The 24,208-nt window shown below is 40.8% G+C and overlaps 1 protein-coding gene across 6 annotated transcripts in view; it reads right to left on the bottom strand.

The window, feature by feature from the left end:
* Positions 1 to 1,563: 1,563 nt before the first annotated feature.
* ptpra (protein tyrosine phosphatase receptor type A) overlaps positions 1,564 to 24,208 on the bottom strand; it is a 62,271-nt gene continuing 39,626 nt past the window's right edge. For 5 of the 6 annotated variants that reach the window (XM_036587768.1, XM_036587766.1, XM_036587767.1 and 2 more), the window contains exons 8-23: positions 22,846 to 22,982; positions 18,729 to 18,819; positions 18,479 to 18,555; positions 18,342 to 18,378; positions 18,095 to 18,192; positions 15,576 to 15,695; positions 15,145 to 15,311; positions 13,899 to 14,034; positions 11,157 to 11,306; positions 10,192 to 10,285; positions 9,948 to 10,024; positions 6,021 to 6,155; positions 4,544 to 4,669; positions 4,074 to 4,225; positions 3,730 to 3,865; positions 1,925 to 1,999 (exon numbers count right to left, since the gene is read on the bottom strand). In XM_036587768.1, coding sequence (XP_036443661.1) covers positions 1,925 to 1,999; positions 3,730 to 3,865; positions 4,074 to 4,225; positions 4,544 to 4,669; positions 6,021 to 6,155; positions 9,948 to 10,024; positions 10,192 to 10,285; positions 11,157 to 11,306; positions 13,899 to 14,034; positions 15,145 to 15,311; positions 15,576 to 15,695; positions 18,095 to 18,192; positions 18,342 to 18,378; positions 18,479 to 18,555; positions 18,729 to 18,819; positions 22,846 to 22,982 — 1,808 coding nt within the window. Of the gene's footprint in view, positions 2,000 to 3,729; positions 3,866 to 4,073; positions 4,226 to 4,543; positions 4,670 to 6,020; positions 6,156 to 9,947; positions 10,025 to 10,191; positions 10,286 to 11,156; positions 11,307 to 13,898; positions 14,035 to 15,144; positions 15,312 to 15,575; positions 15,696 to 18,094; positions 18,193 to 18,341; positions 18,379 to 18,478; positions 18,556 to 18,728; positions 18,820 to 22,845; positions 22,983 to 24,208 lie in introns of all 6 variants that reach the window. The other variant, XM_036587769.1, reaches the window with a different exon arrangement.

Genomic DNA, 24,208 nt, shown 5'->3' with positions numbered 1-24,208 from the left:
TTTGGAAAAAGCAAAATATCAAAAACCTAACAAACATCTCAGATTGACCGCCAATGTGGAATGACTAAATCTGTCTCCAAGACAATGGTGACGTCCCAACACCGTCTCATTCGTCAGTAACATGCAACCTCTGCATAGTGTAGCATCTACAGCGCTAATATCCAACATCCACTGACCGCTAGTCAGACTGGAATTAAGAGGTCAGCGGTTAAGCCACAGTGCTTCTGTAATCAGACTGGTCCGGTCATTGGGCACTACTGTGTAAGCATTCTATCGGTCAACAATCAATTACACGCATTGCCTGACATTTCATTTGGGATATCAGCTCGGTGGACTTTCACTTCTCACTTTTTAAACAGCAAAACAAACACATTTGGTGTAATCAGAGCATCGACGGCTTCCTCGATAGCCTCGTAGGCCTGGGATGATGCAAACAAACAGGTAAACAGATAAACAGGTAAACAAAGAAACAAGCAGGGTAGAAAAAAAGGCTCTTTTCAATAATTGGCTCAGTGGAGTGTTAAAGGGGGTACGTCCCCCAAAAGCAACTGCTAATGACTAATGGAAGCCAATTAGCATTATCTGTCGTATTTGCGTAATGCTAACCAGACTGTCCTACGAACTTCAACATCAGAACGTCCATTAGCCATTTTAGCATTTCAGATTGAAATATTTCCTCGCCTTCAATGGCTCTAGTGACTCGTCTTGTCGATGGGCAGGAACAGGTGGCTAGCGCCGTTGGGTTGCTTTCTAGCATTAATCGATGGATCTTTGCAGGATTGTAGCTTTCTGGGCATCGCAAGAGCAACAGGATGACCTTCCTTGGCTCGTTAGTGTCCAGAGCAGGGAAAGGCAACCTGCACTGATGTATGTTTTCTGATTAAACTTAAAAGTCTTGACCACTGAGCGTCCAGGCAGGTACTAAAGCAGCATCACCGCTGCAAAAAGGTGCCAAAAAAGTCAATTCCACTTGTTTATCCACTTCCCCAGAGCTCGAATTGTGCTAGCCGAATGTAGGGTCAAACGCCTGCTTCAGAGGACACAATTCCTTAAGTCAAACACTTCACACATACAACAGGTGCACACTTGGGTTGGTTCTTCGGTTCCGAAACCTCCAAGAGGAGCATGGACGAAGTCCACCATCTTGAAGTGCTGTGGTTTCAAGGAGGTATCAGGGAAGATGCTGGCAGAACTAAACATCCCTCCAGCATACAGCTGGTCAGTGGACCCAAAATCCGAAGCACAATGCAACAAAACACGGGCTGCCTGCGTATCTACTGTGTTGTTTATGCACTTGTGCTGTTGCGCGAGACGCCAAAAGCGGCAAATGAAGCTCAAGTGCCAGAAGACGGCAGCAAGCAACAGCAGAACAGGATCGTGAATAAGCGTCCGTCACTCAACTGTAGAAATAGAAAACGTTACACGCCCAAAGGAAAATCCCCAAATGTCCAGCTGTTCAACTCAAACCCTATTTAGAGTCTCATATATATATATATATATATATTATATATATATATATATATATATATTATATATATATATATATATATATATATATTTTCATATACCAGTAAACTATATCAGAAAAAAGTCACTCTAAAACTGCAGCCTGAGCTGCTGCTAAAAACAAAGAGAGACGGGGGGGAAGTGTATTTACACTGTGTGGGGGCAGAAAGGAACATATTAACAAGACTAATATTACAAAATACTCAAGAAGGCATCTCTGAATTTTTTGTGTTTTGTTTTTTTTGTCCTCGTCCGACAAAAACGGCACCTCTCTCGCCTCATCGGTCCCGTTGGTTCTGTTCCCTTTTCCATGATTACGGCCAGACCGTTTTCCACCGCTGTGCCGTGTGTGTTTCTGATTGAATTTGAAGAGAGAAAAGACCAAGTTCGCTCCGAGGGGTCCCTGCTTGTTCACTCTCTACTTGAAGTTGGCGTAGTCGGAAAAGGCATCGATGTATTCCTGGACCACTTTGTAGCAGAATTCATACTGCTCCTGCACGGGGAGGACAAAGAAATGCATATATCAGTCGTCTGAGTAATACAGAATACATCAGTTAATACAAACCCAAGTCCAACGAAGTTAGGCTAGTGGGTAAAATGCAAATAAAAACAGAGAGCAGTGATCTACGGTACGGTACAAAGACAAGATACACTGTATGGACAAAAGTATTGAGACACACCGCTCAATCACTGAATTCAAGTGTTTCATTCAGTTTCACTGCCACAGGTGTACAAAATCAAGCAGCTAGCCATGCAGCCTGCCTTTACACACATCTGTGAAGGAATGGGTCTAAAGAGCTCACTGAACTCGAGCGGGGTGCTGTAATAGGATGCAACCACTGCAACAAGTCAGTTTGTGAAATTCCTTCCCTCCTAGATTTTCCACGATCAACTGTGAGTGATATTCTTGAAAAGTGGAAGCATTTGGGAACCACAGCAACTCAGCCACGAAGTGTCAGACCACGTAAAGTTACACAGTGCTGAGGAGCACAGAGCATAAAAGTCACCAAGTGACCGAGTCTGGGTTTGGCGAATGCCAGGAGAACGTTACCTGCCTGACTGCACTGTGCCAGCTGTAAAGTTTGGTGGAGGAGGGATGATGATATGGGGCTGTTTGTTTGTCAAGAACCCTTAGTTCCAGTGAAGGGGAATCTTAATGCTTCAGCAGAACAAGACATTTTGGACAACTGTACACTTCCAACTTTGTGGGAAAAGTTTGGGGAAGAACCTTTTCTGTTCAAGCATGACTGAGCCCCAGTGCACAAAGCAGCTCCATAAAGGCCTGACTGGGTGAGTCTGGTGTGGAAGAACCTGACTGGCCCTCACAGAGCCCTGACCTCAACCCCATTTAACACCTTTGGGATGAACTAGAACAGAGATTGTGATCCAGGCCCTCTCGTCCAACATCAGTGTCTGACCTCACAAATACTCTTCTGGATGAACGGACACAAATTCCCACAGACTCTCTCCAACATCTTGTAAAAAGCTTCCCAGAAGAGTGGAAGCTGTTACAGCTGCAAAGGAGCACCAACTCCATATTAATGCCTGTGGATTTAGAATGGGATTCATAAAAGCTCCTGTAGGTGTAATGTGTAGGTGTCCCAGTACTTTTGTCCTTCTGTTCTACCTTAACAAGTTAATTTGTTTTTAATTTGTTTTGCCTGAAACACCAAAAAAAGTAGTAAAAATAAATAAATAAACATTTGACGCAATTATGCTTTATAAGGAACATCCAGGAACGGCCTAGTCCTTTATGAACAAGAACAGGTCAAGACTCGCCACTTTGCCAAGAAATGCATCACCAAATAATCCAGCTGTTTAAAAATAACATTCCTCAACGTGTGACTGCTAGGATTTTAATTATTTTACCCTCTTCAGTGCATATCATCATCAAAAGATTCAGGAATCTAGAGAAATCTCTGTGCGTAATGGAAAGGCTGAAAACCACAATTTAATGCCCATGAACTTCGACCCCGCAGATGACACTGCATATTTCTGTGATGGATATCACCACATGGGCTCGGGAATACATTAATAAACTTATCAATAAACACAGCCTTGTTGACCAGGTCACGTTATTGACTGGCCATCGTGAGTTTAGTGTTATTAAAAGGCATCTCGCAGTCATACACGGCTGGTAATACGTAGTGTTTGTGTAACGTGTCACATTATAATAACAATACTTATTGTGCAGCACTACTGTGAGTGTGTATGTGAGCTCACCAGTGTCTGCACCATGTGGGGTCTCTGCAGTCGGAGGCTCTTCACTGTCTGAAAGACGTCCAGAATGCCCTCTGCTTTAACTCGCTCCAGAACTGTGCTCAGAGCACAGAACGTCCCTGTACGACCCGCCCCGGCGCTGACAGACACAAACACAACGAGAAAAGAGTGATAAACGTACAGAATTATACCGAAGACAAACAAAACAGTTCTGGATCTCACGCTTTTAGCCTTTTCATTGTTCACGTCTTCGTCAGCCTCAGCCTTCTGACTGGTGGAGTGGGCGTGGCTCACTGGCAGTGCACAGTGACTGGGTAGTTCTGATTGGCAAAGTGGGCGTGGCTCACCTGCAGTGCACAGTGATTGGGTGGTTTCCAGACTGCTGTTGCTGCTTCTGGACAGCGGCGATGATGTTGATCATTCCTTTGCCGTCTGTGGGGATGCCCACCTCTGGCCAGCCGTGGAAGTGGAACTGACGAACTGCCCGAGCTTTATTCTCCTACAGACAGAGACACAGGAAAATACAAATAGTTCATATAGAGCACAATAATTTTCAACTGTCACTAACTCATCTGACAGGCAAAGTGATTTTGTCTCAGCCTATGACCAACTAGTTTTACCCAACTATATATTTTTTTTTTTCTTTTTTTTAAATCAAGCTTTCACAAAATAGTATTTAACCCATTTTCACAGGAGCCATAAAATTCTATTTAAAATACATCATTTCACAAACAGAGGGCCAACAGTGTCCGAGTTAATCTGCTAACAGCGTTATGGGGAAGTGCCTGCGGGGCAGCGCTGTGGTGCGTGTGCTCACTCTGTTGTTGGTGACAAGCAGGTCCCTCACAGTGTAGCTCTCACATTCCTCCTCCCTCTTCAGCTCAATGGACATGTCACCACAAACCATCACACCATCACTGGACCAATACTGAGCACACTTCTCCTACAGAGAGACACAGACAGACAGAGAGATGCTGAATATATAAGGGTTTAACTTGACCAGAATGAAGCAATAAGGCAGCACCATGTAGGTAAGAGAGACACCAATTGTCCCACCTGTCCTATCCAGACTTTTGGATTTATCATGACTAAACTGAACCATTAACCACAATCACACTCACTGTGTCCAATCAAGGACCAATAATGTTTCAGCTTTGACAAAGGATGCCGCAGTCACTGCTTATAGTGTATTGTTGCTCGGACAATGCAGAGAAAATGACTTTGACTCAGTCATCATAGTGTCATCGTAGTACTGTAGAACAACCCGTGACTTGGTGATCAGCTAGCTAACTAGGTCCATTTGCGTAGCCTCATGAGCTACAGCAACTCAAAGCTAACTTTAGGGAACTTAAAAGGAGTCCAGCTACAGTCCACACTGAAATTTCATGCACTGAAAATGGTCGAAAGTGGCGATTTCGTTTTCAGATGATTGGTTGTAGCCAAAACATGAGTAAATAGGTCTACAGGTCTATGATGAAGTCTTACTATATAATAACAAATAATCTGAATAATAACGAAAATAAGAAACAGTGATTAAAAAAGTTGCTTGCACGCTTTAATCTCCTGCACTGATCAGAACAGACGTGTTCAAACTGTTTGAGCTGCAGCGGATCAACAGTGTAACGCTCAAACACGGTCCTCTGCAACTGCATTCTTTACGGTCTCGCATGCTAAGCGCTCCCCCTGCTGGAGAAACTTCAGACTGCTAGATGGGAGTTCCAAAGCCAAAGTGGTTGGGCAGAGGTTTTTTTCCCCCTCATTATAGAGGAGGTGCTCTGGAAGCGCTGCCAGCTATAGATGCCTTGTGGAAACTGAAGTACTAGTACATTTTCATCCTTTTACAACTTTTAATGTTATTTAGCAAGTTATTCAAAATCAAAATTAGTCCTCTAGTTCTCTCAGTTCTCTTCCCCAATCTTATCATCTTTGAAGCATCGCCAGCTTCATTTTCATTCAAAAGTATAAGTAAAAGAGACAAGTTATTTATAAAAGAAGCCTTGGACAAGTTTTTGTCACAAGTGTTCAGTTTTTGGACAAGTGTGTCCTGAGTTTCTGTTTTGTTTTTGGTCAAGAAATTTCATTTTGGTGCATAACTAGTTCACTAGTTCAACTCCTACCAAAATGATGCTGGTAGCAAGACTGAGCCTCTGAGCCGAAACAATAGCTGTGATTAGTGCCGCTCAACACCCGAAGACTTTTAGACCCAAAAAACAAACATGAAAAAGAAATAACACACTTAATTCTCAAAGATCTGTATCTCCTGGTTCCACATAGACCTCTAACTTTCCTCTCACCTGTCCTCTCTCCTCCAGTTCCGTCAGCATGACGATGGAGCAGCTCCTCCACTCCCAGATCATCCTCCAGAAGTCCTCGATGGTGTGCTGCAGCGGCCCCTGGCTCGCCATGTATGAGTCCTTCTGTCTGTAGCCCTACATACACACACACACGCGCGCGCATCACAATACTGCCATTACAAAAAACACGACACGAATATGGATGACATATTTCCTTGTGGCAGCAGTCTGGATTAGACATTCTCACACAGACAATACTTCTATTATTCAAAACAGTCTTGGCTGGACTTGCCAGCTGTGACGATATCAATAGACCTTTTTATCAAATCAGAATCAACATCAAGTCTACTAGAGATACTGAACAACTCCACACAGCTAGAAGTGTCTGATGATTTAGGAATGCAGTTTGCACCACGCTTATTATTTTTGGGGGCCTGGTCGGGTGGGGGTGGGGGGGGGGTTGGGGTCCCAATTTAGTTGTTTCCAATTCCACCCACTAGTTAGGATTCCCCAAAATCACACGATACTACCAGCGCTAGGAGGCCAAAAGCAAACACAGGCTTCCTCTTATGTCACCCTATAATGAAATAAGTACAAAGCAAATATTCTAAAAATAGCAATCAACATCAACATAACGTCCTAGTTTACATTTTGATCCATTTACTGGTCGTATAACAGCACTTGGCAACTTCGTCTTCATCTGGAACGGGAAACAATTCTCTAAACTTCACTTCACTTACAGCAGCTCTGCCTGCTTTTGAATTTTGGAAAATGGGAAAAACATAAGAAATCCATAACATACTTGGGTACTTTTGACATTCAATGTCATTTCACAATCCTCTACAGAAGTCGTCTGGTTGGTAGTGAATCCGGATACTCAGTCCTGCTTATTATTGATGGTACAGGATGCAGTGAAGTGAAGGAGGTTATTTAGCCTGTAGGTGTGTTCATAAGAACAGCCCCAGTGAGATCAGAGTCTGGTTCCTATTGCACGAACGGCAATCAGAGCGTTTGCAGCCCTGCTGGGATAACAAACGTGCCAAAATTCACTCAAACCCAGCAGCGATGGAGCGCGCTGCAGCTGCAGGGGAGAACTAGAGAGCCATCAATGAAAACAGAACAATCGCACACGTGTTTATCATCTCGTCCTGCCGCTCTCCGCACGGCCCGTTAAATGCCCTCAGAGCTGAAAAACGCACTCTGTGAAACCTCTCCAAAAAACACCGCCGCACCATGTGTGGTCCATTAGCGGAGCGCGAGATGTTTAAGCGTGACTGTATACATTATACAGAAAGAAATAATGTATTGATTGGCCTTATCAGTTCCAGATGAATAACGCATTACTTCAATACAATTACGTTTATCAGGTTACTTACTTTTGGCAATAACAGTGCTGATGTAATATTTAATCATGCTGAAATGATCAGTGTTGGCGTAGTTACTCAAAAAAAAGCAACCCGGTAAAAGTCACTAATTTATTCTGTCAAAGTGATGAATTTACTTATTACTTCCTGAAAAAAGTGATCTATGTACTCCCATTTAAACCAGTACCAACTGGAAATGTCATTTTCAGTACTTCAAAACTGCCAATAACACTAAACATTATTTAAAAAGTCTGTCACTGCCAGTTACAATTTATTAAAAATCAACCAATCAACCTTTAATAATCCCGGAGAACACTGAGGGTGACCCTCATTTACAATGTTGCCGAGCTGATACAGAATAAGGGATTGATGGCGTTAAGAACATATCAAATAATAAAAGTAAATTTAGTTAAAAAAAGACTCAAAAACAGGTACGTATAAAAAAAAAGAAACATTAATAATAAAAATACATTAAAATACAGTAGAAAATATAAAAGATCAAAAAGTAAACTAAAAATGACTAAAATAATAAAATAACCATAAAATAAGAATAAGAATATGAATAATAATAAATAAACAAATAAATAATAAAAAAATGACGAACGGCTGGTGCTGTCTAAAAAACTAGAAACTACAAACAGTTCAAAAACAGCAAATAAAACCTTTATAAATAAATGATTAAATCTCACTGTTTCTTTATGAACATTAAGGCTATAAAGGTGAAGTGTATGGATCTTCCTGCGCTTGTGCTGTGATGCTCCCATTCACAATCGGAGTCAGTCAGCTGACACAGGCAGTGACGGACAAGGATAATCAATATGGACCATTCTAGCAAATTAGCTTTAAAAACAATGATGTAAAAACAGTGAAGTACTCAGAGCTTAGATATCTACAAGCATGTTATGATCCATATAAAACCAAGAAAATAACAGATAATAATAAGCTAAATATATACAAAATCATAATTTATACAGTACTTTTTAAGACTATTCTATTTTACTCGACCCTAAATTTACACGTGTGAAAATAATACTTAATTTTGTATTTTTTGTAATTCTAAGATCTTTTTGATTTTTTTTAAAGTTAAAAGATTTAGATTTTTATCATGAGTTACATTTTTTTAAATGGAAACACTTTATTCTAAAATCCTGTCGCATGTTTTCGTGTCACAACCAAAACAGAGTTTTAGCCTGTAGGCGGAGCCTTATTTTAGCCACGCCCTTACATTTTAAAGCAGGAAGTGAGGCTGCATCCCTGTCCCTCATGGCCACATGGTGAGCATTTAGATCCCATTGTTTTGAAGTAAATGTGTCCCAAAGTCTGAAAATCAGTCTGAAACCTTAAGGACTGTAACTAGCGAAACACAGATTCAGAAGTTAAGTAAACATTTTTGTGTTTTAATGAAAAATATGATTTTATGTGTGCACAGCTGTTCAAAGCTGTGTTTGCTGGTCATGTACTGGCTGCGTTTTTGAGTTCTGCTCAGTATGAGCTGAAATTGTCACTACAGAAACATTTGGTAAAGTTTTGGTAGTGACTAAATGGAATGTTACGGTTTAGGGTCACTCAAAGCAAAAAGATTTTAGTCTAAAATCATAGTCAGTTAAAAGTCTGAAATGTTCTCAGCTCTGACTTTGAACTGATTTTATAAAATGCTCTACATAAAACATTTTTTTTAAATCAATCATGGGAAATTGATTTGGTGTTCTTATAGATGTTAGACAAGTATCGAAATTCTCAAGTGAGTATCAGAATTTAAACTGTAATGAGTTTCTCAACTTTGTTACAGAACACGTAATCACATAATACCAAACACTAAAGGACTTAAACCTGTAAGGCCCAATCCCATTTCACCCCTCGCCCCTACCACTGAGCCCTCAGCCCTCTGTTTTGCGTGTTCTCGTCTAGGGGTAGGGTGTCCCGATTCTTGTTGAGATGGGGGAGGGGTGAAGTGTTGGGGCTACATGACCCTCCAAACGGAGGTTTTTCAGAGACTCCAAACAGAGAGTTATGAGAAAAAAAGAAAAACTGGCAAGATGGAGAACAAGAGACCAAAGAAACCCACAAATGTGAGAATTTTCTCCATTAAAAAATTATAGTAACCACTGTATTATTTTAGTTTAATGTTGTTTTAATGTATTTTGGTTGTTTTCCTCATAACAAGCATAAAGAATCACTAACAGCATGCTTACGTCTCGGTAGCTAGCTAGCTAACTTTCCCGTTCCACCTTAAATAGTCCAGCAGTTCTGACACCTGAAGCGCCAGAATGTAACTGCTATCCCATTAAAGGTGGAACGGGAAAATTCAAACAAGAAGATGCACTGAAGACGGGCTGGGTCGCCTACAGAGCAGCGCTAGTAGCCTGTTATTGAATGTTATTATTTATTTATTTATTTTTTATTAATCTGAGGGTTGTCCCATTTTGTAAGGCAAGATTTCAACCACTACCCCTTGTAACTTAGTTCCAAGGGGTTATGGTGACACTCAAAAACAAAGGGGAGGGGTAAAAAGAAGAAATGGGATTGGGCCTTAGTACAAAAAGAGGAGCAGGTTCAGACTTACATCGATGAAGGAGGCGTTGACGTAGTCAGTGTTCTCCTCACCACGTTTAACAGGGATTATGACTCTGTTAAACTCATCTGAAAGAGAGAGAGAGGGAGACAGGGAGGATGAGAGCGAGTGTGCAAGTCCAAATTTATCATCTCTGTCTGAGCAAAATCTCAAATCCCCAAAATGGCAACTTAACAGGAGAAGGAAAAACAGCGGAAAGAGCCTCACAGACTGATTACGCTCCACAAACACTCACATGGAATGATCTGCAGCACACGATTCTTCTTCATGTTGGCAGGAAGATTCCCTGTTCTCATCTTATCGTTCTGGATCTTTATGGAGGTGAGTTTCTATAGAACAGACAGACAGAAAGAACATCTTATCTGCTGGGTAGCAGCAATTTTCATTTTCTAAAACGCCCACTTCTGTGGGCTTCATGCACTGCGCACTTCAGAAATTCCCCTGCTCTAAAATCTTGATCCAGCTATATGCTAATGTCTGAGACATTGATTTATGATAACTGACATCAATTTTGTAACATAAAAGCTATTAATAGTGAAGAGCTACATGCAGGATGTGATAAGGCAAAATTTTTTTCCACTATTTTGCCATCATCAACATTCCATATAAGAACTCCGAAGACCTGTGTAGGTTCACTGGTGGTTTTGTATAGTAAGTAAAATGGCGTGCTGTATTCATGGCGACCCCTGGTTCCTATCACCACCACTGTAAAGACTTCTGAATCAGTAAAGTACCATTTCACATCAAACCACTGAATTATGCAGAAATTTTGAAAAATGGGTGGAGTTCCCCTAAAATGTAAACGGTCCACTGCCTTCTTCATGGTCTATGATTCAGATAGAAATAGGATTGTTTTTTGTACTTACTGTGTTATACATATTGCATGCTAACCAACCAGTACATGTACACTCATCTACTTGTCTTAATATTTACGCAGGACAGAAGTAGCCCGAACATGTTTCATTATATGGTACCCCTTTATATGTATAATGACAAAGTGAAACTGAACTGAATTAGTGTTGTTAGGCTTATTATGCCTCCATGTGCAGCTTCATCAGACCCTGAGAGAGAGCACTGAATCTTCACAGAGAAACCAGTGAATGTCCTCTCTCTTAGGCAAACAGCTGGAAACCAGAGCTAAAAACAGGTCCTGGCTCAGAGGACTAGCCAACATTCAGTTCCCTGTTCAACAAGACCCACCTTGAACTCTGCTTCCAGGCCGCCACAGCCAGCTCCAGGTAAGGGGGCATAGAGTTTGGCCAGGTGAGATTCCAGAGAAGTCACCTCCAGCTCTGTGTCCCCATATAAGTAGTGCTCCAACAGAGCCTGGAAAATGAACACGTACTGCATCTGCAGGAGAGAGACAGACAGAGAAAGAAGGAGTTAAATTCTTCAATACCACTGAAATACAAAAAGTTAGCATCAATGAGTTTAAAAAGCAGAACTGGGGAAGGTCTTAAGGAAGGGCTGTGGACCACCAGCAGCCAAAGGCTCTTAAAGCGCTCAGAATTCAAGAGCCAGTAGTGACACAAGGCACCAGATGTACAAAGTAATTGGTTTCATTTGCACCGTTTCTAAAGAAGCAGCAAACAACGTTATCAAGAATTTAAATACAGCGAAAAAATGAACTGAATCATGGAGGGGTACATGAACTAAATGTTGGAGTATGTCAGCTGAATCATTGAGGAGTGGATGAACAGAATCATTGAGGAGTCGGTGAACTGAATCATGGAGAGTTACATGAACTAAATGTTGGAGTATGTAAGCTGAATCATTGAGGAGTTGATGAACTGAATCATTGAGGAGTGGGTGAACTAAATCATGGAGGTGTACATGAACTGAATTACGGAGGAGTGGGTGAACTGAATCACTGAGGAGTGGGTTAACTGAATCATGGAGGGGTACATGAACTAAATGTTGGAGTATGTGAGCTGAATCATTGAGGAGTGGATGAACGGAATCATTGAGGAGTCGGTGAACTGAATCATGGAGAGTTACATGAACTAAATGTTGGAGTATGTGAGCTGAATCATTGAGGAGTTGATGAACTGAATCATTGAGGAGTGGGTGAACTGAATCATGGAGGTGTACATGAACTGAATTACGGAGGAGCGGGTGAACTGAATCACTGAGGAGTGGGTGAACTGAATCATTGAGGAGTGGGTGAACTGAATCATTGAGAAGCAGGTGAATTGAATCATGGAGGAGTACATGAATAAATGTTGGAGTACGTGAGCTGAATCATAGAGGAGTGGGTGAACTAAATCATGGAGGTGTACATGAACTGAATTACAGAGGAGTGGGTGAACTGAATCATGGAGGTGTACATGAAGTGAATTACAGAGGAGTGGGTGAACTGAATCATGGAGGTGTACATGAAGTGAATTACAGAGGAGTGGGTGAACTGAATCACTGAGGAGTGGGTGAACTGAATCATGGAGGAGTACATGAACTAAATCATGGACGAGTATGTGGATTAAACTATGTTGGAATCTGTGAGCTGAATCATGGGGACTGAGTGACGTGAATCGTGGAGGAGAATGTGATCTGAACAATGCTGGAGCATGTGAACTGAACCATAAAGGATTACATGAACTGAATCGTGGACGAGTATGCAAATTTAAAAAAAATTTGAATATGTGAACTGAATCATGGAAGAGTGTGTACAGAATCACTGAGGAGTGTGTGAACAGAATCACTGAGGAGTGTGTGAACTAAAATCATGGAGGAGTTTGTGAACCAAACAATGTTCAAGTATGTAACCTGAATCATGAATGAGTATCTGAACTACACAATGTTGGAGTATGTAAACAGAATCATGGAGGAATGTGTGAACTGAATCACTAAGGAGTGTTTAAACTGAATTATGTAGGGGTTTGTGAACCAAACAATGTTTGAGTATGTAAAGGGAATCAAGGATGAGTGTGTGAACTGAATAACTGGAAGTCTGTGAACAGAATCGAGTAGATGTGGAGGATTTTTCTGTACTTTTCTAAAGCTCTGTACGTTTAGTAAAAGTGAACTCTGTGTGCTCTGTGCCTTCGGTCACAGTGAACTTTGTGTGACCCATAAGATAAAGGCTGAACACTGTACTCATTGTAAAGCAAAGTGATGAGCAATGGTGGACAGTTTGCATATTTAAATAAACTAGGCTTAACTTCAGTAAGACTATCAAACAATGTAGGACAGTTTGGAACATTTGAATAAAGTGCCACTGGCCTAACTTAGCCTTAGATAACAGTTTAAACATTAAAGCAGTGGCCCCTTTGATCGATGTTACTGGTTCAGTATAAGGGGGGGGGCGTTCAGAGTCCTTGGAACTTAGCCATTGAAAATGATGAAGCATTTTTATATATGTATAAAGTACAATACAGATTTGGACATATTGGTAACCGTATGAACTGCATTATAAATTATGAATTATCCAAAAGGAATAAAACTGATAAATATTGGGATTTCTCCTTTGCCCCACAGGTATAAGAATTTATGTATTTTTTTTGTTTGATCAGTTGCATCTCGAGAGTTAACTCAGATCAAGGCCTTTACAAGATCATGTGAACTGAATCATGGATGAGTACCTGTTTTCTTGTGAAGGCCTTAATGTTTAATGAACTTAGAAAGATTTCTGACACTCCTTGATGCTTTTGTGATCATTTCATTTTTGGATTTGGATGCGAGTAGTTTTCATGAATAGAATGACATAGGGATTTGAAGAGAAGCATGGAGGAGTGAGTGAACTGAATCATGGAGGTGTGAGTGAACTGAATCATGGAGGAGTGAGTTAACTGAATAATGGAGATGTGAGTTAACTGAATCATGGAGGAGTGTTTAAACCGAATCATGAAAGAGCGTGTCAACTGAATCACGGAGGAGTGAACTAAACGATGTTTGAGTATAGGAACTGAATCATGGAGGAGTGAGTGAACTGAATCATAGACTGACGTCTGTCTGGACCATCTGGCAGCGCTGTGCTCTGATCCGTGTGACGAAGCCAAACACGTCCACCTTCCTCTCAGCCGCCATCATATCCAGCATAGCGTCGATCACGATGAAGGTGCCTGTCCTGCCCACTCCCGCACTGTGTGAGTAAGAGCGAGAAAGCGAGAGAGAGAGAGAAAAGGAGAGACAGAGAGACAGATAGACATAAGAAACAAAGTACTCAGATCTAAGAGATGTTAACCAAAACGAAAGGGGAACTTCACCAAATTTCAGCTATTCAAACTAATAAATACAAAATACAAATAAAACAAAAAAAGTGGTTCTTTCTGAGTGCAGACTGAAAAAGTCAACAACTGATTGGAAAGGGAGTAGAAAAGGGGAAGGGTACCACAGGGATGCAGACATGATAAAAGGAAAGCTGAATCTAAAATTGGCATGACCATGTAGGGTTTTGTGACGGTCACTTTTCAAAACTGCAGACAGGCCTTGATTATTATTTTAAATATCACAAAAGCCCATATTATCAACCAGATTTAGAAATAAGAGCTGCTCATTAAAGAGATGCAAATACATAAAATACATAAAAATACATAAGTGTAATATGGCTCCTTTAAAAATCTGCATTTTATAATTTGGCCACATGGTGGCACTCAACAGCAGCACAACTGATGGTCAAATGCTGTGACATCCTACTTAAAGGGCTGACCAACCACCCCCACCTAATCATTTAATCAAAACCAAGGTGTGAATATTTGAGCTTAATTGATTTGAGTCAAAATTCATCGGTTGAGGTCGATTTGATTCAATACACTAAACAGTGACTCAATTCAATGATTCAATTTGGTGATTCAGCCACATTTAAGAACTATTGTAATGAATAACAAGTACTGATCTAATACAATGAACTTAAAAGACCCCTAAATATTTCTCAAAACCTGAAACAGTCAAATTACTTCAGTAAAATGAAGGTGATTCCAAAGGAGCCTCCTCTAAAGAGGCTAAACTATCTGGACAACTTCTTTCTCAAAGTTCAAAGATACACAATTAAGGGGTAAAACTGCAGATCACCATCTCCAAAATAATGCTGCTCTTAAGGACTGCTGACATTGTGTTTAATTCACCAGATTACCAAAGGTTACTAGCAGGACCTTGAAGACCAGTTAAGGTTAAAAGCCCCTGTGGACTCTCTGCAGTGAAAACGAAACTAAAAGTAAAACTGAGCTGTACGGGTGACGGTTAATGTCTTTACCTGCAGTGCACCACTATGGGCCCGGCGTACTGCGGGTTACACGTCTTCACCTTCTTGAGGAACTTCAGCATTCCGATGGGCGTGAAGGGGACGCCAAAGTCCGGCCAGCTGGTGAAATGGAATTGAGTGACCAGCCTTTGAGGCTTCTTCCCAGATACATCGCCCACCTACAGAGAGAGAGAGAGAAGAAATATATCTAAAGTAAAAAGTAAGAAAATATACAAAGTACAATAACATACAACAGCAAGACTGAGTGAGAGGGGTCCATCGCTTTTTCTGTGTTGCCAGTTAATTAGGAACACCTGCCTTGGTACCTTTTTTCCAGTACACCTACTAATCACTGACTAAAATACAGAGTGGAACAAATGTTGGTCAGTAAACGTTTCTGATCTGGCGAGGTAGGGTCCGTAGGTTCAAAGCAGCTACAGTACCTGCTGAATGCAGAACTTGCGGATGGTGTAGTCCACTAGCACCATCACGTCCTCCACGGAAACGCGAATGTTCCCATATGTCCAGCACCCCTGGTCCGGCCAGTACTGCGCACATTTACACTGTAATACACAACACACACCATCATCATTATGAATGAATACCAATGAAGTTCCCATCACCATAATTCCAATAACCATCCTCATCATCCTGTTTATCTCAATAGATTATTATTGTGCTCATCAGTGTGACTGTAATATCACAGCTACAGCCATTCATAACATCAATAACAACTACTCTGAATGTTTGAATAATCATAGAAGCAAATCAGGATTTTTAAAAAATGCATATTAGCTTCTCTCCACCGTTAAAGGTTCTAATATCAAAAAAGAGGAGATGTCTGAACTCTATGCTCCACCAGAGGGCAGCGTAGAGCATCCACAGTTTTGGTCAGACTTTATTGGCTTAGCCTGAGAAGGGAAACGTTAAAAGACTACTACGGCACACCGAAGGAGGAGCTCGGCAGCGAGCAGTGTCTTCCCAGAGCGTCTCTGCCGCCATGAAGCAGACAGAACAAAGCACAGCTATAGCAAAACATCGCACAAAGCTTTGATAAACAAGCAGCTCAAGCCCATTTATCCACTCTACTCAGATAGGAATAGAACTTTCAACATCACTTAGTGTGCATCTATACTTTTATTTTGGTTCCTTTGGTCCAGACCAAAGCAGAAATGCATTTTAATTCTGGCTGGCGTAGCGTTCACACTGACATACTTAACATCCAACCAAAAGGTGTGAACAAAAGTCGTCTGAGTAAAAGTTCACAACTGATTGGGCAGAATTTAAGACGTACAATAACTGCAATAATGTCCAACAAACTTTCCGTATCATTCTGCTCTCTGATCCATCTTGACTCACTGGTTTTATTTATGTCTCGTTTTATCTGTTTTGGGATGTTAGAGCAATAAGCCACGACACTCCCTGCGTTATGTGAAATCCCTGTAACAGCTTCGAGTGGCTCTCTGCTTTTACAAAACGGAGAAACCTCGGCACATTAATACATAACATAATCTAGGTGTGCAGTCAAAGGTGTATGTGGAGTATTTAACATGCTTCAGCCTCATTTTAAAACTGAAACTATCCGCCTATAACGTATATATCGATTCAGAGCTTAGGAAGAGATAAAGCGTGCGCATGTTCTTTTCACATGCCAACAAAGAACTGCAGAAAGGAAACTACAGTTTATTTTGTCTTTGGTCAGTTTAGACATCTTTGGTCTGTGCTGCATCAATCCTTCAAACAAACCACATCAGAGCTCGTCTCGAAGCAAACTGAGACCGACCTGCTCAGGGGTCTCGGCCCACTTATTAGGTTTGCAGAGTTTTCACGGAGCACTCACGCCAGGGTTCATTTTAATAGAACTGAACCTTTCAAGACTGAGTACAACCGCAGTGATTTTATTGTTCGGTATCAGCTAACTAACTCTTTACAAACTCACTGGCTTTTAGCTGGAAAACAATGTTAAATCAAGTGGAGCTGTGTGACAGCTTGGGGCAGGCAGGAAAAATCTGGAACTGAGGTCCAGTCCCATTTCACCCCTCGCTCCTACCACTTAGCCCTTAGCACTCTGTTGTGCGCGTTCACGTCTAGGGGTAGGGTGTCCCAATTTTTGTTGTGATAGACGGGGTAGGGTGAAGAGTTAGGGCTACACGTGAAAAAAGCGGCAAGACGGCTGCGCAAGCGACCAATGAAATCCACAAATATGAGAATTTTTCTCTGTTAAAAGATTACAATAACCATTGTATTATCTTTTTTAAATGTTGTTTCAATATATGGTCCTTTTCTTCAAAACAAGCATTTGAAATAAGTAGCACTATGCTGACGTCTCGGCAGCTACTTAGCTAAATTTCCCACTCGGGAACGGGAAAATTCTAACAAGAAGCTGGCGAATATCAGCTTCATATCACTGAAGAATTAGGGGTGGGTGATAATAAATAATTGCCCCCCTCTTTGAAGGCATATGATTCCCTAAATGTAACTAAAGCCCAGCAGTGAGGAGCTGAACTTTACCCTCCTCTGCTGTCACTGCAGACTGGCAGGGTCGCCTACAGAGCAGCGCTAGTAGCTGTTAATGAAGTGATGCTCTTTTTATTTGAGGGTCCCATTTCAGAGGGAAGATTTCAACCACTACCCCTCGTAACTCAGTTCTAAGGGGCAAGAAGGCACTCAAAAACAAGGGGATGAGGTAAAAATAAGAAATGGGATTACAGCCTAAATTTGTTCTTCAAGGTAGCCACAAGGATATCACTTGCTTTTTTTCCCCAAAGTATGAACTTCCTGTTATATTTGACTGTTATTATGTTTACCTGCATTTATTCTAATGAGATGACATGAGGCAAAAACACACTTATTGCAAAGATAAACGGTTTTAAACAATGTGCCTCAGTGCCTCAGTTTGTTCATGTTTCATGCTCTGAGCAGGTGGATCTGAAGGCGCGCTGACTTCACCATGCCAACATACCTCTTTCCGCTCCTTCAGGTTGGTTACCATGACGATGGTGGCGGTGTTCTGCTCCCAGATCATTCTCCAGAAGTCGTTCACCGTCTCCTCCTTTGGCCCTGAAAAACACAGCAAGAGTGACTCCACTAGAGCCTGGTGCCCTTATGAGACAGAACTTTGCTCCTGTTGTGTGAACAAGACTAATTTTCATTCAGCTCTGAAAATGATCACTTATTTTTGGTCGTTAATTATTATTTTTGTATTCTACCTTGGGCAGCTATAAATTTGTTCTTCTCCTGGTAGCCCTGTTAAGAGAGAGAGGGAGGAAAGAGTAAGAGAACAAATTAGGTCTCTCTGATGAGGTCTCTGATGTGTAGTAGCTGGCCCACACTCTAACTCACTCACATTAATGTAGGAGGCGTTGATGAAATCGGAATCTGGAACGCCCTCCAGGGAGGAGAGGTGCACCCTGGAGTGATCGTCTGAGAGATAAAGAGAGACGGAGCGAACCATTATTCCTTTATCTTCCCAAATCATTTACATGAATCATGCAGGTTTCAGTGTGTAAACGTATTAGCATTATAAATGGTTCTGTTTCCAGCTGCGTGGCTCGTGAGTTCGCTGAGGCTTCCGTGTAAGTGTGCGTCATGCTCACAAGGCAGGATGTTGACGTAACGGTTCTTCTCCTTGTTCTCCTCCTTGGAGGCAGCGTCACATGAGGCTTGGATGGGGCACACGGGCAGGGCCTGCAGAGAGGAAATACAAACCTATCAAGAGGAGATGACACACAAAACATTCCAGTGAAACCATCAGATTTACCTAAAGTTTCCATTTTATATAAAAAACAATAAAAAGGGAGTTTGATGTAAAAATTATGATGTAAAAGTTTCAAAGCGTATGGTTTAGTTGATACAATCCAAAGATGCAAACTAAGCTGCAAAAACAGTTCATTTTGATATCATTATTTGTGTGATGTCACTAAAACCAATGCATTTAAATATTTAGCCTACTGCAGTTAAGCCCCGCCCATTCATACTGAAGCTCTAAGAAGCCTTTTAGGTCTGAGAGCTTTTTAATCGAGGCACAACACAGTGGAGCCAATCAGAACAGAGGTCATTTCCATATACAGTCGCATGTAAAATTCTGGGCACCTCTGGTCCAACTGCATGTTTTATTGATTTTCATTTTTAATAACTTTTAATAAATGTTGAAACATTTTACTGCACAATTTCTATTTATTTGCTTGACATAAAACAGTTTTGGGTGACTATTGACGTCTAGTGTTTGTTCACAACATTAGCCTCACAGCTCCTGCACTGACTACATCTGGGGGTAAGTGGGGGGAAAAAAGTGTAAATTACTTTTACCAAATCATTTCTTTATCATATACAAATACAGCCTAATAGTGAAAACTTTTGACCATTACATCCACAGAGACAAAATTTGAAAGAGATTTGAGTAACTTGAAATCTGTTCAAGCAGAACAGGTTTTACAGAGCTGGTCCACTTATGGACAAGTGACTCATAGACTTTCTGGTCATCGTGAAGATGCCACACCATTCAAAGTGCATTAACGTCTATAATTGACTTCACTCAAAGAAACTTTAACAGCTTTTCCAATAGAAGAATGAGTCACAATTTCGCTGCTGTAAACATTCCTGAAGCATTCAGTCTTATGCGTTCAGTTTGTGTGTAGATAAAAGACGGCCTTACAAAACAAGTTCATCAGGAATCATATAGTGTTTATACCAACTGTCAAAGCAGGTTTGACACCAGGCATTCGGCTCAACCCCAACCCACTGCTATGAGGAATTAAGCGGTGCAGTTATTATCTTCTGGAAAAGCTGCTCATGCATATGAACGCAGCAATGTAGGATGGGTCATGGGGCTTGCGCACGAGCATTTAGTAACGTGGGCTGTCTTTCGGACCCCTTCCCTGAGCTTTCGATTGTGAATGTTGAAAGAGTATTCAAAAAGAACTCAGTCAAAACCTGAAGGACGTTTCTTCTGAGGATGTAAGTGAATTGCCTATTATTGTACGCCCCTCCTAATAATTAAGTTCAGGTGTTTCAGCCACACCCACTGCTAACAGGTGTATAAAATGAAGTACATAGCCATGCAATCTCCATGGACAAACAGTGGCACTAGAATGGGTCGTACTGAAGAGCTAAGTCACTTTAAACATGGCACTGTCATAGGATGCCACCTCTGCCACAAGTCAGTCTGTGAAATTTCTGCCCTGCTAGATCTGCCCCTAGACAACTGTAAGTGCTACTGCTGCGAAATGAAAACAACAGCTCAGTCACAAAGCAGTAGACCACACAAAATCACAGTGCATGGCAGATGAGTGCTGAAGGCGAAGCACATAAAAAAATCACCTGTCCTCTGCTGCATCACTCACTACAGAGTTCCAACCTGCCTCTGGAAGCAACATCAGCACAAGAACTTTTCATCAGGACCTTCATGAAATAGGTTTCCATGGCTGAACAGCTGCACACAAGCCTAAGATCACTATGCGCAATGCCAAGAGTCTGCTGGAGTGGTGTAAAGCACCACCACTGGACTCTGGAGCAGTGGAAACGTGTTCTCTGTAGTGACGAATCAGCTTCACTATCTGACAATCTGATGGATGAATCTGGGTTTCAGTGGTTGCCAGGAGACGCTACCTACCATAATACACAGTGCCAACAGTAAAGCTTGGTGGAGGAGGGATAATGAGCTGGGGCTGTTTTTCAGGACCCTTAGTTCCAGTGAAGGGTGACGTTAATGCTTCAGCACACAAAGACATTTTAAACAAATACACAGGTTCAGCTTTGAGGCAACAGCTTAGGAATGGCCGTTTCTTGTTCCAGCATGACTGTGCTGTACAATATCAACACCAACGGTTTATGAATGGGATGGCCAAAAGCTTATTTAAGTTTATGGTTGTCAGGCGTCCACATACTTTTGGTCATATAGTGTATTTTCGAAGCTACATATGTTTTTTTTCTAAATACAAAAAACTGCAGTAAATGTCACATCAAGTAAACATTAAGCATCCTCAGACATTCAAGCTGTTATAAAAGAAAATGATTCTCAGTCTGGGCGTTGTGAGACGGTTAATTAAAAGCTCTCCCACACCAATGATGTCCCATCATCATTGGTACACCATTGGTACAGCAATGATACACCACACCACAAGTAGACAGACTGAAGTAGCTAAAACGAACAGCTAACTTTGCTACCTTACAGCTACATGCAATTAGCCACCTCAACCAGACCATTCAGTTACCTCATACATGAACGTATTTCTGCTGTTTAGCATTATTCAGCATAAAAAGCAGACATATTGCTTTTTGTACAAAATGATGTAATCAACTAATAATCAATTCACCGGCTTAAATGGTGGCTTATAAAATGTAAGAGCTGTAACAATAAAATGCTTGTACTGTTCACTAAGAGCTAAAACACCACCATGACAATGAATGCAGTTCTTTGCTTTAGCCTATGATTGTGCTACAGTAAGTAATTAGCAAAAGGTAAAAATGAGTGATACAATAATAAACAGGCAGATTAAAGTTAAAGCTCTTCAGGCTGACCAGTTCAACATCTTACCATGCTAGCTCACTTGACAAACTCTGTGAGAACAGGTTTCCAGGACGAGTGGACGGCATGAGCTGTATTTTAACCTTTTCAACTTCTTAAGACCACCGGTGGTTCCAAAACACACTTCGTCATATTCTTCACAACTTTCATATTTCATAAGCTACATTCTAAAGGTGGGGGTCGTATAAGAGCTGTAACTGTCTTCTTTCCAGTCATATAGATGGGTGATGTAATTTTAAACCCTTATAATAAAAGAAGCTGAACTCACAATTTTTTTTTCTACTGAAAGTCGACCCATTTTTCCACAAATCTGGGCTATAAACTATAAACAGATGGCGTCTCTTCAGTGATCTGCTCTGTAAACATTATTTTTATAATATATGTGTAGATCATAAAACACGTTCTGTTAATTTGAGGGGAGCTTTTACAAAAAATCAATATATATAATAAAAATTTACATTTATTTCATGCAGTTACTGAATAATTTGCCTTACGATTTGGTCATGTAAATTCAGATGGACAAACCGAAATATACCCTGGTCAATAAGAGGGTAAGCTAAAGTCAGACTTGCACGTGTGGTCTGTGATGACCTTCATTTTAAGAAAAAGCTCAGAGACTTCACTTGTTTTATAACTTTCAGCCATAATTGTTCTTTTCTTTCGCTATCTGCTCACAGAGGTACAACATCATAAGTGAACTACTGCCTTTCTCAGGCTAACTTGCTTTAGGTTGGACATCACCTTGAAAACGTAAACGAAAAATGAACAACAGAAATCGTGACTGACGGTTTTTTGTCATCATCTATAGGGTTTAATGAAAGACTCAAACCTATTATTTATACAAATGTAATTAACACCAAAATAGAAATTGTTGTTTTGTTTAATTAGGTCAGTAGTGTCATTCTCTACAGCGCATTTGGTAGCCATTGTTTGATAACGGCCAGGAACACAGGGAGGGTCTACAGGCGGCTTTTAACAATTACCAGTTTGTACATTTAAACGTGCGCTTTAGTCACAGCATTTGACAAATACTGAATTTTAATTCTGATGGCCGTCTTGTTTACTTCATGGTCAATTAAGTAAACAAAGGAGCCGGGAATAACTAAATCTGAACCATCATGGGCTGAATCTGGCATTTGGTTCATGCGGAAACCCGGTGAGTGACGTAAGTAAGCATATGTGCCTACATTGAATTCCTCACGGAAGAGTTTATTGTCATCGGCCATGCGACGGTTCATTTCCTCCTCCAACTTGTCCACAGGAAGAGGCGGGTACTTCCTGTTTGTGCTTGGGGAGCGGGCCAATAGCGGCACGCTCTGAAGCTCTGTCAGGTTCAACAGGAAGGGAGGGTTGAGGAAAGGAATAGGAGGTGAGAGAGAGAGAGAGAGAGAGAGAGAGAGAGAGAGAGAGAGAGTGACCATTAAGCACACAAAAGAATCCCAGGTTATATTAATCCCATGATATAAAACAGACCGTAGCAATAAACTCAGGCTATATTAATCCCGTGCCATAAAATGAATCACAGAAATAACTCCAGGTTATTTTAATCCAGTGCTATAAAACAAACCATAGAATAACCCCGGGTTATATTAATCACAATATATATAACAAACCATAGAAATATTAAGGTTATATTAATCTTGTGCTATAACAAACCATCTTGTTCCAGGCTAAATCACCCATGATATAAAACAAACCATATAAACAATCACAGGTTATATTAATACTGTGCAAATGGTCACATTCATAAATATTTGATCATATCATGTGGAAAAGGAGTTTGAGGTCTTTCTTAAGCATGGAAGCCTCAAAAAAGCCTTTCCTTGTATTCCATGTGATTAAAATCAAGCCGATATGTATTGTTCTAATCAAAGACAATAACTACAGACATTCAAATGTAAAATAACAGAAAAAAAGTTTGATTTTATTTCGGCGATGTTGACTACTGGCTGTTAATGTCTAAGCTAATGACTTCCACTTAAGACAGGGTTAAGGTAAATGAAAATCACATGTATATCAATATTTTTCCACTTGTTAACAGCTGAACATGCTCTGTAGGGGATTTTTCTGGTGTGACAGCAACAGCTCTGATTTAAACTGAGAATTCTTAAGCAATGTGAATCAGCCATAAACATCACATTGGTGGAAAAAACACAATTAAATGGTTAAGATGTAAACAGAGTCGTTCAGAGTGGTTTGGTGTGAAACGCTCTGTTCTAGAGAAACTTACTGAGTCAGAATTGTTCAAAGTGGGGGTGATAGGAACCAGACTTCTGAAGAGTTTAACCCCTTTAAATGTTTTGAGATAAGCTTTTGGCCTAAAATGTATTTTTGTACATCTATTCACGGCGGAGAGATACATGCAGGACACTATATGGCAAAACAGTCCCCATAGAATTTTTTTTCCCCCACTATTTTACTATCATTAACATTCCATATAAATCGTGTAGGTTCACTGGTGGTTTTGGATAGTAAATTAAATGTCTATATTTGTGTTGTAGTCATGGCGACCCCTGGTTCCCATCACCACCACTGTAAAGAAATCAGTCA

The sequence above is a fragment of the Colossoma macropomum genome, unplaced genomic scaffold, assembly GCF_904425465.1.
Source record: "Colossoma macropomum unplaced genomic scaffold, Colossoma_macropomum, whole genome shotgun sequence".
Lineage (NCBI taxonomy): Eukaryota > Metazoa > Chordata > Actinopteri > Characiformes > Serrasalmidae > Colossoma > Colossoma macropomum.
Note: the sequence above shows the minus strand (reverse complement) of the source record. Positions and strands in the feature narration are given on the sequence as shown.